Source organism: Arachis ipaensis, chromosome B03, assembly GCF_000816755.2.
Source record: "Arachis ipaensis cultivar K30076 chromosome B03, Araip1.1, whole genome shotgun sequence".
Taxonomy (NCBI): domain Eukaryota; kingdom Viridiplantae; phylum Streptophyta; class Magnoliopsida; order Fabales; family Fabaceae; genus Arachis; species Arachis ipaensis.
Window position 1 is genome coordinate 131,438,481 of NC_029787.2, and position 13,424 is coordinate 131,451,904.

Sequence of the window (13,424 nt, forward strand, 5' to 3'; positions counted from 1 at the left end):
AAGTAAAATGGGGGCATTCCGAGAATTGAACTCGGGACCTCTCGCACCCTAAGCGAGAATCATACCACTAGACCAAATGCCCAATGTTGGATGTTATAATTTGATCCGCTAATTATAATAGCAATTTAATGAAGTAATTGCAACATAAATGTCGATTAACAGTTAGTAGAGATACATGGACAATGTCTTCAGATGAAACGAAGTGGTGGTGACACTTTTACATGTAACGTATGTATCTTTGTTCTCCAAACGGGAACATCACTCAATAAAATACTTCAATATCAATTGAACCTTTTGAAAAAGCCAAAAAGAAAACAACAAAATGAAATAAATACTGCTTCTTGACATTTTTGTGAAAATGCAGCATAATCCAACATAGCCACTTTCAGTAGTTTGGACTGTTTGACAACTAACAAAATTGAGATAATAGATCTGAAATACTTGAAAACAATGTCAACTAGCTGATAATTTCCAGCAGTAAATTGTGGACAGATAGATTGTCAATTCTCTTGGAATTTGAGGAGGATGAACTTGATGACATTTATAATTTTATATACATCTATGTATCTTTGATTCCAAGTTTGGTGTATGTGGCAGACAAATTGCTAAATACAAGAACTAATATGTTGCTTTGCCTAGTCAGATATTGACTTCAATTTGTTGCAGCAGAAATCTATGAAGCATGGACACTGACACGGATACGGGATGTCGGGATATGATCCGATACGAGATACGCGAATTTAAAATTTTTATAAAATGCGAAAATATGGTATATATATAAAATATAAAGTATGTTTTAGATAAATTGTAATGATATTTTAGTATTTTATTGATATTAAAATATAAATTAACTTTTTAATAATATAAAATGATTTGTTAACTATTTTTAATGTCTTTTTTAAACTATATAAAAGTATTTAAAATATTTTTTGTTTTAATAAATAATAATATATATTATTTCTAAACTAATTTTAAGAATACATGTTAAGAATAAAATTGGACACGCTGACAAATGATGGTATTTAAGTGTGTCATCCGAAATTTTTTTTATTTTTTATTAAAACATGATTGGATACAGAAAACATGCATGTCGGACGAATATCAATGTGTGTCCAATACAGGAACACGACAAATAAAAAAAGTGTTCGTACTTTATAGAGCAAAATCGATTACTCATAGTACAAGTTCTTTTTTTCTTAAACATATTTAAGACATGTTTTTAATTTTGATGTACTCTTTTTTATACTTTTTCTTTTTTATATTTTTATTANATTGTTTCATTTTTACTTTTATATACAATTCATAGAATTTAATTTTGATGCACTATCAGTGTAAAATAGTTTTACATATGCACCCAATTACGTAATATCATATCAATAAAAATAATTATTTTTTACATTAATCGCATAAATAATTATATAAAAAAAAAGATGTAATTGTATGAATGTGTAGAATGCTTTACACAATCAGTGCATAAAAATAAACTCATAATTCACAATGCATCAATAAATATAAATCTTTATAATACACATATAAAGCATATATAAAATATGGAAACCTTTTAAGTATACCAATGCACGGTATTTCGATAAATTTTTATGGTAGATCTTAATTATATATTTTTTCTATAATTCTCTCTTTTAAAGTTTTCCTAAAATATGCCAATAAGTAATAGCTCAAATGGCATAGTCTTTCCATACTCAATTAAGAGGTTGCGGGTTCGAGTCTCCTATCTTTAGTAAAAAAAAAAAAAAAGTTTTCCTAAAATATGTGGTAAGAGTATGCAAAATATTTCTATAAAAAGTAATCAATGGGCTATGCAATACAATTAAGAGTTTTACCCCAAACAGAGTCACGGATCATGCATCATTGCGATTAATCTGTTTATAGAACCACACGAAAGGGGATTGCTATTTTGATAGTTAACTATGGCATCATGGTCATCATTATATTCATCAATGACCCAACCATTATAAATCATATTTATCTATCTATCTATAACTTTACAATAGCAAATTCTTTCTAAATTTTCTTCGTTAATAATTGCTGGGACCCCACATTATATAATGTATATGTCGACTGCATTTATAAAGTTATAATCTTCAAGTGAATCTAAGACACTATCACTGTGCTAATCTAGGGAAGTTTGGCTATATTGATTTCACTATAATGCATGTGGTTGGTGAACAAATGAAAAAAAACAAATATTATGTGTAATATTGATAGTTATATATATTATATATAATATTTTAAGTTCAAGTAAAATAACTATAGGACAAATGATATACAATACACTACATGATTCTTTGTTACCAAAAAACACCTTATCCATTAATAGAAGAAAAATGTTTTGTAGCTAGCTTTATTGTTGTTGTCCAACCCTTGTTTGCCCAACCTAGTGACATGTTAGGTAGGCATATCATAACTCTTTATTTTATGATTTTGACAAATTATATTATTTTATCAAATGTTCTAACTTTATGTACCTGTTGTAAAGAAAAATAATTTTAATGTATTAATAGTATAAATAGAGTCATTTAATTAATTTATCTCTTATGTGGTGATTTTAGAAAGCAAAACTATTATTGATAAAACAAATTAACTCAAAATGTCACCAAAAAAAAAATTAACTCAAAATCAATTTTGATACATAACATATGGAGATATGAATAGGAATTAGTTCTTGTAGAATCATTATATGAAAGATAAATAATTATGATTGAAATACTATTAATCTTTAGTATATATATTTTTTGCCCACCCAAACACACCTGAATAAAGTAGCTCTTGGGGTTAGCAATTCAGAACTCAGAAATCTTAACTCTTAACTTAACTGCAGTTAAGTATTTATTTGAATTTATTATTACTCCATTCTAGTTTATATATTGCATTTGTCAAACCTCACGGGGCCCACACCCTTCTTCACGCGTGCTCTAATCCAACGGTCAGAATTTCACCCGCGATGAACGGAAGTGCATTTCCGAGACCCATTCTGATCCAATCCAACGGCCCAGATTCTCCATGTTTGACTCCTCTCTCTCTCTCATCACTCCCTTCAAAATCAAATCTTGCGAGTGCTCAGTGCTCCCCATCTCCAAACACAGGCCCAAATATTATATTCACGTTCTTCAACTCTCTTTCTGATCCTCCCCTCCTTCATAAACCCTAAGTAAGCTCTTGTTCTCTCGCTGATTTATTTACCCCAAATTGTTGCATTCAAAATTATCAAATTCTCAGAAAGGGAAAGTTTTTTCTGCTTGCTTTGAGCTGGACTGATGTTAGTTTGAAGATCTGTTTCTTAAAATGTGTTCTTTTTTTAATTCAGAAAAAATAACCTGCTTGGCTAGGGATTATTGATTGCTAGGGATTTCTTTGTAAAATTGACTTGGTACTGTTTTATGTTTTTTATTACAAAGTTCGGAGCCTTGCTGTGTAGCTGGCTGCAACAATACAGTTTAGTGCATTTGGTATGCTTTTAAAATAATGGGTTTTGAGCTTTAGATTAGAATTATGATTGGTTCTGAGGGGTGTTTCAGCTGCTTTGTTTTTATTGTTTTGTTTAATATGTAGAGTTTATGAATCTTTCTCAATCAGAATGGGATAAATCATGTTCCTTTTTATGGTTCTTGCTTCTTAGTTCTCTGTTGTGCATAGTAGTCTTTTTCATTTACATTGAAGCCATACTTTAACATTTTCAGGTCTGAGGTTTGAGTTTGAATTTTCTGCTAAGCTGGAGTCAAGCTGAATCAAGATGCCGTGGGTTTCTTTGTTTGTGCCTTACAACAGGAAGTGTGTTCGCTTGGTGGTGTTTTTTCGTGTGATTCTGTAATTTATTTAGCTGAGGTTAGCTATTTTGTGCTGCCATTTATTTTATAAATGTTTCCCTTTTAACCCAGGCTATAATTCTATAAATTCTGATGTAAAGAAAATGCATTTATTACCATATGTTTTTTCCTATGATTTTTGCTTGGTTCGCGAAGTGGAAATGTGTAAGCAAGTTTGTAAGTTACTGTATATGAAGCAATATACTGAACAACACTGCTATTGTTTTGCTCTTTTCATGTCATCTTGTATATGGGGCTTTCTCTTTATGTCCGATGTTCTAATATATTTTCCTTATGTTGTAGGTGAAGCTCCATTAGGTGTAGAGAAACTCCTTTTATTAGTACTCTCTTTTCTTTAACTATCAAAACTGTTGGGTTGGTTGAGAATGAACTTTGCGCCATCGATCAAAAGAAACCGAGCTGTGAGGGAAGTTGGGCAGATTACAATGTGTGTTGGTGTTATAGCATACAATCAATTGATGCTAGTTTTCCAGGTAAATATTCTTCTCCATTTCTGGATTGCAATTTGATTGGAATAAAGGGAGTCTGTTGCGGCTGTATTATTTATTGTTCATACAACACTATTTTCTTTTGCAGGCTGAGTATTTCCGTCAGTTACTTAAACCTGTTACGTAGTCTAGTATTACATACCATTGGTTTGGGGTGGGACTACATTATATTGGATTCCATATTTTCATCATTGAAGGCTGAAGAAGATATGAAAGTTTTAATTTGAAGAAAGTTGTTAGATGGGCTCACTTTAGTACCTAGTATTTTTAAGTTTTTGCTTTCCTTTTAGAAACTTCCATCCAGCTTTGGTACAGAATAATTGCCAGTTGCAAAGGTCAAACCAATACCGCTCACTGCCTCACTCACTGCTCAGTGAGAGCGAAAAAGTATCATTATGCAGACTCATGAATATTTTATCCCAGGAAAGATGCCACTTCCTGTGGCAGGTGAATCAGTTGATAATTATATGAATGCCCCACTCGCTTCTACCCTTGATGTAGCCTTGCCTCCAGGTATGAGGCAGGTGATGCCCTTTGGAAGAGTTAAATTGCAGCCGTCTGAGGTCTGCCCAAGGAATTTCATTATCTTTGATCAAACAAATCAACAGAGCAGGATGATGTTCCATCCTGCTGTGACATATAAGTTTAATACTCCTGGTTTTGATTTTCAAGCTACTTGCCCCCAGGATTTTGAAAAGGGTAAAGTCAATCAACCTGAAAGAGATTTGTCATCTCCGTTTGAAGAGGATTCTAATGACATTGCTGCATTGCTGAGCTTGGAAATGGATGATGAACTAGAAGACAGCATGGATGAGGAAGAAGTCAGCACAGCAAGGACTCACGACAACTATGAAAGTACATCAGATACTTGTTCGAGTTACTGCTCAAAACCATCAAAGAAGAGGTTGTCATCGAGTCTAGAGAAGTCTGCCGGGACTAGGGGTGACCACAAAAAGCAACAGGAGATGAAGAGAATGGTGAATATGCTGAGAAGGATTGTGCCCGGCGGTGGTAACCAAATGGATGCAGTTGCTGTTTTAGATGAAGCTGTTAAGTACCTCAAATCTCTTAAGGTTGAAGTGGAGCAATTTGGAGTTGGACCCTGATCATGAAATTCTGGCAAAATTTAAACTTTCCTCAATATATCGGTTGGCCTTTCCATTCTCGCCACCTTCCTAATTCCCGCTCATTGGAATGGTCTTGCAAAGTAATAAATTTCAATGGCAGTGTGTAAGAAATTACTGTCTGAACTGTACTTAAATTATGTTTGGCAGTGATGTTGGTTTATTTCCGTTTTGAATGGATATTCAGGTTGTCAGACATTTTATTATGCTGTTTAATGTACTGTAAATTTTATTTTATGTGATTGAGCTCTGGTTTCCTTTATACTTGTCCTTTATGCCACTTGTATCTTCTTGTCTTCCACTACTACATTCTTGCATTGGATTTTATTTAACACGCATGCTCAATTTGAAGCATGCTTCTCGAAGTTGACTTTTTGAAGTGTTCTCCAGTGGATTTGGTCGAGATACCAAGAAAGGGAGACCACGTTTTTGTTGACCTTGAACGTAACATCACCTTGACCAAGTTGCCATTGTCATTATTTTTGTTATATATGTTCTGGCCATCCCTTTATTTTTATTATTCTTGGTGATGGCCTGATGGGTCTTAACTCTCAAGAAACAGTCACAGAGCACTGTCATGCATTTATTGATTGTGGGTTACTGTCCCCAAGACCCCCCCAATTTTATGGTGTTAGTGGCGCACCAACGAATACTTTTCTCTCAGTGCTGCTCGCCTTGTAATTTTCATGCAGTTTTAGGTCCCACAGTGATTCACACTCCATCTAGTTGCTTGACCTTTGGGGTTCTAAAATTCTATACCAGCGCAAATATTTTATCTTCCTTTACTTTGATCTTTTGTCCAGTCATCACAAAAGAATCCATTGAGATTCCAAACCATTATTGAGAACAAACCAATCAAAATTCACTAGGCTTGATGTAAATATGTGGTTTGTGACTCGAGCTGCATATTATTCTAGAATTTTGCTAAGAAACACTTTAAGAAAACACTTGTTAACGTTTTGACAAACAAGAACACATGTGAACGCGAGCCACATAACTTGTCCTAGCCAGTTACCGGAGTTAGTCGGGTGACAGAGAAATTGATTCAGCGAGAAACCGGGGTGGATGAACATGTTCACTTTGCAAGTGTGTTATTAACATCGGACAAGAGTATTTCCAAAAAGAACCCAAAAACAATGACACATTCATTAGCATTCCAAAATTTGTATAGTAGGAAGGAAGGGAATTTTCATATATCAAATTGCTGATATTTACATTTATATTTAGAATGTAAATACAGTGGGAACGTAGATCTCGATGCCCTAGAGCACTTGCACCTGCCTGCTTTGTTTTATCTCATTTGCATCTTCAGGGTTTGACATTCTTGAGAAATTTCAAGAGTGTGCCCAAAAGTCCATCCGAACAAGATATGTATTTGAAAATGTTATGACATCGATCATATATTCATATAGGGCTCGCTCTAGATGCCTGCAAAAATAACACGGCTTATATTACTACACAGTTCTTCATGTAGGACTTAAGTCTGAAACAGAGACTACCTGGAAACAAATAAAACGATAAAAACCCATATAAATTGGAAATAGTTGAAGTAACCTAAAACAGAGCTAGCTTAAGGAGTCAGAACCATAACTGATATAGAGGTACTAATGATAAAAACAACAAAAACCATGGATAGGAGTACCAAAAATAAAATCTATATAGGAAACATCATACTAGCAGCATGTGAACCATACTGGTTCACTAAAAATTGTCCTTATTATTATTCTTGGATAGATGCACCATTTCTTTATTTATGCTTGATCATCACTTAAATACACCTTCCATCCACACTATTCAGAAACAATATGGTTGTGAATATTTAACTTCTAATAGTCAGTTTAGTTTATTCCATTTGAAGAATAAAATAAATAAAATTCTGAGTTATGTTATCACGGGATTGTGCTCCCCATGAACCTTACAAACTAAATCTGACATGATCTCATCCATTGCCTTTCTAATATCAACATATTTGTAATTATAAAAGATTTTTGAATGGATGGGATCATGCAATGTTTAACAGAACTCTCTGTATTGATAAAGGTAAAGACATGGGGTAAAAATAGGGAAGATTGGGAGAGTCCATCATTATATCACAAATTAATGACTGAATAATGCAAGTATAACTTAGTCTGAGCACAAACGGTTAAGTTACATGATATAGTACCTGATTCTGCATGCTAGTTGTTGTAGTCCAGCGCTGAGGATTATGAGTAGCAACTGAACTATCAGCAACAAAAGTTAATGTTCTTGATTCTTCCTGTACATTAGAAGCTTCTGCAGGTGGCAATTCTCTCATTACCCACAGTACCACTGCTGATGGTAGTGATGAACCTGGGAGAAGTGAAAGCTTCAGATTTACAGGAGATATGAAATTCATTTCAGAAGGCGATTACCAATTGTAAACTCAACTAAAAGTTGAAGGGAAAACATAGACCATGAAAAATATTTTCACAATTATCACTCTCATGAGAGTATGAAACTGTGAAAGGGCATCAATAGTAGATTCCAGTAAATGAGCCATGAGAACTAATAAACAGCACATACCAACGAAATAATACAAAACAAGTAGAAGAGAGGCGTAAATATCATTCAAAGGCCACTGGTGCCAGTGATACAGTAACTGCAATAGAAAAAGTTAAGGAAATCATTAACCTATCAAAAAGAAAAAAGGACATAGAATAACACTCGGAACCATTTATTCATACATACAGGAATATCAGTTAAAAGCTCTACACAGGAACTTGATACGAAGCACAGTACAGATACAATAGTTAAACCTGCAACCTGAGAAACAGAATACATCAATAATCTATTATTTAAATTTAATGCACAAACATGAATGACAGCATAAGTCATTAGATTGTATGCATGCAACAGATCAAGAAGTAAATAAAGTGCGCTTCAAGCTATGGGTGCTATTCGCTGGCAGACCCACCACACCATTTTTGGAACCAAAAGAAGAAGTTAGAATGATAAAAAGATAAAAAAGAAAGGTTGCATATTTCTAATACTCCAGCAGAAACAGCAAACATAGTACCTTCCACATTTCAGATGAAGGTTGCTCAGCTCTAACTTTTAGACTGTGTCTACAAAAGTAGGCATCTCACTAGCTACCAAAACTCATCCAAAATATATAATACACATTTTGAAACTACAAACTCATCCAAAATTTCAGATATTGCTCTTCCATTAGATGTACCTAACAAACTATGGCTTACACATGTTTACTATGTCAATGCCATGTGATCATCCATGTGCAATTCGGCCAGATCTGTAGGAAGTACCGTAGTATTGTACATGGTTTAATCTTTATCATCTAGTTACTTCCCAAGATTCCTATTTTACAATTACATAGTGGTAAGAGAGTGTACAGCTTTTTTTTTTTTTTTTGAAAAAAAAGGTCAAAACAGAGAACTTATCATGTCACCATAAAAAGCAGGTGTTTTATTAACATATTTTATTCATAAATCTTTTCAATATTGCATAATGCAGTTACACAAATGCTAAGCAATGAGCCTGATAGATAATCAATGAAATATATTTACACGGGACAAAAAAAGTAGAACATCTACTCAAGTACCAATCAATGCCAAATGTACAAAATTTTAGAATGGAAAAAAGCTTGAATAGAAGAAGCTCACCATAACATGCTAAAGCTGCTCCCAACAAAACCATTGCAATAGCAGAAAGATCCAAGTATACCTGCATGATCTTTATAGTCATTTAAACCATGCTTGAAACATTTTGAAAGACTAAACTATGGGAGCATGCATGATTCATGAAAACTTTCAAATTTAAAGAAGAGAATATCACACATCTGAATAACAGTGACAGCTCAGTGCCCTAAGCTAATTTCACATATGTACCAATAACTAAGCACCACTTGTCCAGCAGCTTCACCAAACCTAATACTACCTCCATCAACTAAACTGTTACATACCCTGGAGAGAGAGAGAATGCTGACTCAGCAGCAAAGGCAGCCAAAAAAGGGAAGAAAATAATCCCTTTACCTTATCATTATTCTAGAAGAAGCAATAAAGAAAAGGGAGGGATAATAGGGCAGGAGAAATGTGTAATCATAAGTGACAATAATTGATGATTGGATTAGTCAGATGAGAGCATCAGGGAGGCGTAATCGTAGGAGTTGAATGCTAATTATGATAATTAATTTGAGGGAAGGCAATAAAAGGAGGAGCTGATTAGGTGAGAGGTAGGAAAAGATTTGGAAAGGCCTAGGCTAGGAGAGAAGAGGAGTCTCAAAGTTCCTCTGTTGTCTTTACTATTCTATTTTATTTCTATATTTCCCTTAAAATAAATTCCAGTGTAACAACTGGTATCAGAGCATCATAATTTCCCTAAAATATATTAAAGGAGCATCATAATTTCATCATCATCCTATCAATAAACAGCACAAATTTTTTCATTCGTTTCAGACAGCAAACTTTGGGGAAAACCTCCATTATTCCTATCTAAAACCTGCTATATTTTGAAAGGAAAAAGAATCTACAATATGGATGTACAATCTTCTAACAAGGTTCCACACATCCTCTTGCAAATATGCTAAGAGGTTGGGTGGCTGTGCTTCATCAATAATTTCTTTGTCCTCATTACTTAAGCAAAAAGGGTCCTTCAATATCTTTCGAGTTTGGTATCAACTCAAAATAAATAGAAGCTTCATACTAAGAGCGTAAGCTTAGACTTGCTTTTAAAAATAAATAAAAATAAAAAGAACTCGTTTATATTCAAGGAAAAAGAATAGCAACAATGATTAACATAAAAAAAAGTCAGTTATCACAATGACACTAATATTATCAAAAGCTGGTGCATGACTGCATGGCATGGTAAATAATAAAACAATACTGAAATAACTGTTTACATACTCGAGAAGCCACTTCAGAATCAATGGGATTTTCTCCTAGGCCAATCCAGATTATTACAGCAAATGCCATCATGATGATGAAAAGTAGCAAGGTAACCTGAAGAATAAATTAATGGAAATGATTCAGAAAAGAATAAATAATTAGATAACTGTCAAATGAAACAGGTAATGTGATGCCACAAAATGAATAAAGCATAACTACATGAGAAGAAACTCAAAGAAGAAATTTCACATACCAAAATAACAAGCTTTTGCCGATATCCAATACGAGAAAGACGAACAGGAAAACACTTTCTATGGCTATCTATGTTTGCTAAATTTGCATGTGAAGTTTTTTCTAACAAAGCTTCTTCAATAAAACTTCCTTCATAGTCATCATCATCATCAGGCTGATGGCAAAGGTCGACCCTGCAAAGGGAAACCCAAGTGTAACAACATAAAGTAGTTCATAATTGGCAGAAATGAGAACAAAGTAGGTTAAAATAATATGAAGGATAATCAGATAATAGTAATACATGCACAAAAGGGGACATGCAACCTAGAACCACCTTAGAAGCTAAAAACAGTAAAACACCCAAAAGGACTCAATCCCCCCACATACACACCCCTCTTTTACCACCATGAATCACTCTTAAATAGTTAAGGCAGAATAGTAAGTGGTTTGAAGTACCAATTTCAGGACAAATATATATTTGACTCGCAAATTCTCAAAAAACAAGTTCTTGGCAAATCCTAGAACACCAAACCGAATATTTAATGCCACTCCTAAAAGATGCATTCTTGTTTGTGAATAACGACTAATGAAGCCTGAGAATTGCTCCCATAAAAGAGAACAATATATCAATAGTACAGTTGTAAAGAGGGAAAGCAAAAGAAGAGAAGTAAGTAAAAAGGAACTAATCATTGACAGAGGTTAATAAAAATAAGAGATAACAGTAAAGACCACTTAAGAGAGACTGTAAATATTTGCTATATATAAAATTACTCTAGCAAACACTTCTAGTGAGTCATCATGCATATTCAAGTATAAAAATTCGAACATCACCAAAATAAGCAAGATTACATACCAGAAGGATAAAAGAAGAAGAAATGCTGCAAAAAAAAGTATTTTGGGGAAAGCTGCAAAACAATTTTCAACATTTCAAACTTCAAACATTTTAATCAAGGATATGAACTCATTGTAGATGTCTAGTCAGTAGAGAATGGGGTCATACCCATAAAGATAAAACCACAAGAGTCTGACCAGCATCTCCATCCATTGCAAGCAGCAAAAAGTGCCAACACCAAGTAAACAAAGTAACCTGAAATTTAATACTGATGGAATCAGGATAAAACAGCTGGGATAAAATATGAAATATTGCTAGCTCACAATTTATTCAGGAAAGCATTATTTTTCAAAATAATGTCCAGAAGTTATCATGTCTGCATAAAACCAAGGTGCAAGAAAATAGGTTAAGCACGTATTAAATAGATTTGAGCTACAAAATTAAAATACAACTAACCCAGATTAGAGGAGCCAATCAATACATGAAACACCTGCAACCCATCATATTTACATAGCATGAGAAACTAAAATATATATACAGAAGCTGTTAATCATAAATAATAGCAGCAAGTAATAATTAGTGAACCTGAAAGCAGAGATTGGCATCAAAAAAGCATTTTCTGATCTTTACAATAAAAATAAAGGATCATTGATTAATATCCCCATGCAGTGTACTAAACCCTTTCACATTTTGGAAACTGGTATATAGTAAGGACATAATTCAAACACCATTGCTATACCTAATCTGCAGTGTACTACAGTACTAACCAGTAAATGGTACTCATTCACTTATTACATGTTGAAAACACTCAAATTGGTAGATTCTGTTAAAAAAAACACTGGCCTACTGACTACTGTAGCAATCTCTGACATAATAGCTTGCATAATGTACTTACTTTTTGTCGAGTCCAGCCAAGCTCTTGATTACGCAAGTGAATCCTAAGCAACTGAGATTCCATAGGCAGAAAAACAGACAGTAAGTAAAGGCAAAGAACTACAGTGCAGCACACTCTTGCATACAAGAGCTTAATGTCTCAACGTTAAGGTACACTAGCCGAATTCTTAAACCGTATGATGATCAAGAGCAATTACAAAAGTAAACTTCTACGTTATTAAAATCTGAATCATGCCCTAAAACCTGCATAATCGTACCATGGTAACAGAACTCACTGCTTAATGATAACATCATATATCCCATGCTAATTCTTCTATATCAATTGATGCTAATGAAGCTACCGAATTCATATATAGAAAACATTTTCCTAGGGCAAGGAAAAAAAAGTAGGCTACAGTTTAGGGATAAAACAATATAACAGCTAAAAATATCAAAATTCAAAATGCAAGTTTCGAAATCTGAATATCTTCTCACAAATTCCCCAATTTTTCAAATTACGCCAATCACCCATCCTCTTTTCATCGTTATTTTTCAATTCCCGTTTCCCCACCAAAACAGCCCTCAAATTGTGCACGACACTAAAAAAACCCCTAAAATTTGCAAATGTACGAACCAATTTCATATCCGAAAAGCAATGCCGGCGCGAATTGAAACATGAAAGAAAGAGGAGAGGAACCTGAAACAACGCAACGAAAGCAACGATTCCTTCAACAAGGGCAAGACCGACATTGACACCGAGCAAGAGACGCGGAAAACAGTTGCCGCCTCCGAGCTCCGACATCTTCCCACGTTGTCCCTTGTCGTATTCGCTTTTGGAAGGAATCGGTTAAAAAAGGTATAATCAGAAAACGAGGATGGGGAGGTGGCGCACACGTGCTCCAGTTTCACGCCATTGGGGATTGGATTGAGATCTGTGAATCCGTCACAGATTACTAGCAGCACCACCACAACCACATGACAGAGTCCAGTGTTGGTTCTCGCAGATTTTGTGGAGGGGCATTAATGGTAATTTTAGCTGAAAAATGTGAAAATCTCGAGAGTTAGTGTGTGTGTCAGTGTGTGTGAGAGAGAGAGAGCGCAAGCGAGAGAGAGAAGGTTGTGTTTGTGTGGAGAAAAGACGCGTTGCTCTTCTCCTCTTTTTTTTTTTT

The 13,424-nt window shown here is 34.2% G+C and overlaps 2 protein-coding genes and 1 non-coding gene across 5 annotated transcripts; 1 reads left to right on the top strand and 2 right to left on the bottom strand.

Moving 5' to 3' along the window:
• TRNAP-AGG lies at positions 11-82 on the bottom strand. Its single transcript has one exon. It is a non-coding gene; the product is annotated as a tRNA-Pro (tRNA).
• LOC107631530 (transcription factor bHLH144) lies at positions 3,015-5,737 on the top strand. Of its 3 annotated transcripts, none has more exons than XM_021119924.1 (4): positions 3,015-3,277; positions 3,699-3,843; positions 4,128-4,318; positions 4,422-5,737. In XM_021119924.1, the coding sequence occupies exon 4, from the start codon at positions 4,729-4,731 to the stop codon at positions 5,437-5,439; it is 711 nt and encodes a 236-aa protein (XP_020975583.1). In that variant the 5' UTR covers positions 3,015-3,277; positions 3,699-3,843; positions 4,128-4,318; positions 4,422-4,728; the 3' UTR covers positions 5,440-5,737. The 3 variants fall into 3 exon arrangements, with proteins under 3 accessions (XP_020975583.1, XP_016190485.1, XP_020975584.1); XM_016334999.2 differs by having other exon boundaries at positions 3,022-3,169; XM_021119925.1 differs by lacking the exon at positions 3,015-3,277 and adding an exon at positions 3,298-3,467.
• LOC107633854 lies at positions 6,520-13,418 on the bottom strand. The gene is made up of 14 exons (XM_021117479.1): positions 12,890-13,418; positions 12,278-12,328; positions 11,839-11,872; positions 11,551-11,637; positions 11,404-11,455; positions 10,573-10,744; positions 10,338-10,433; positions 8,953-9,168; positions 8,657-8,664; positions 8,495-8,543; positions 8,167-8,241; positions 8,002-8,077; positions 7,622-7,788; positions 6,520-6,956 (listed from the first exon to the last, which is right to left on the bottom strand). Exons 1-14 carry the CDS (start codon positions 13,055-13,057, stop codon positions 6,924-6,926), a joined length of 1,284 nt encoding a protein of 427 aa, XP_020973138.1. The 5' UTR covers positions 13,058-13,418; the 3' UTR covers positions 6,520-6,923.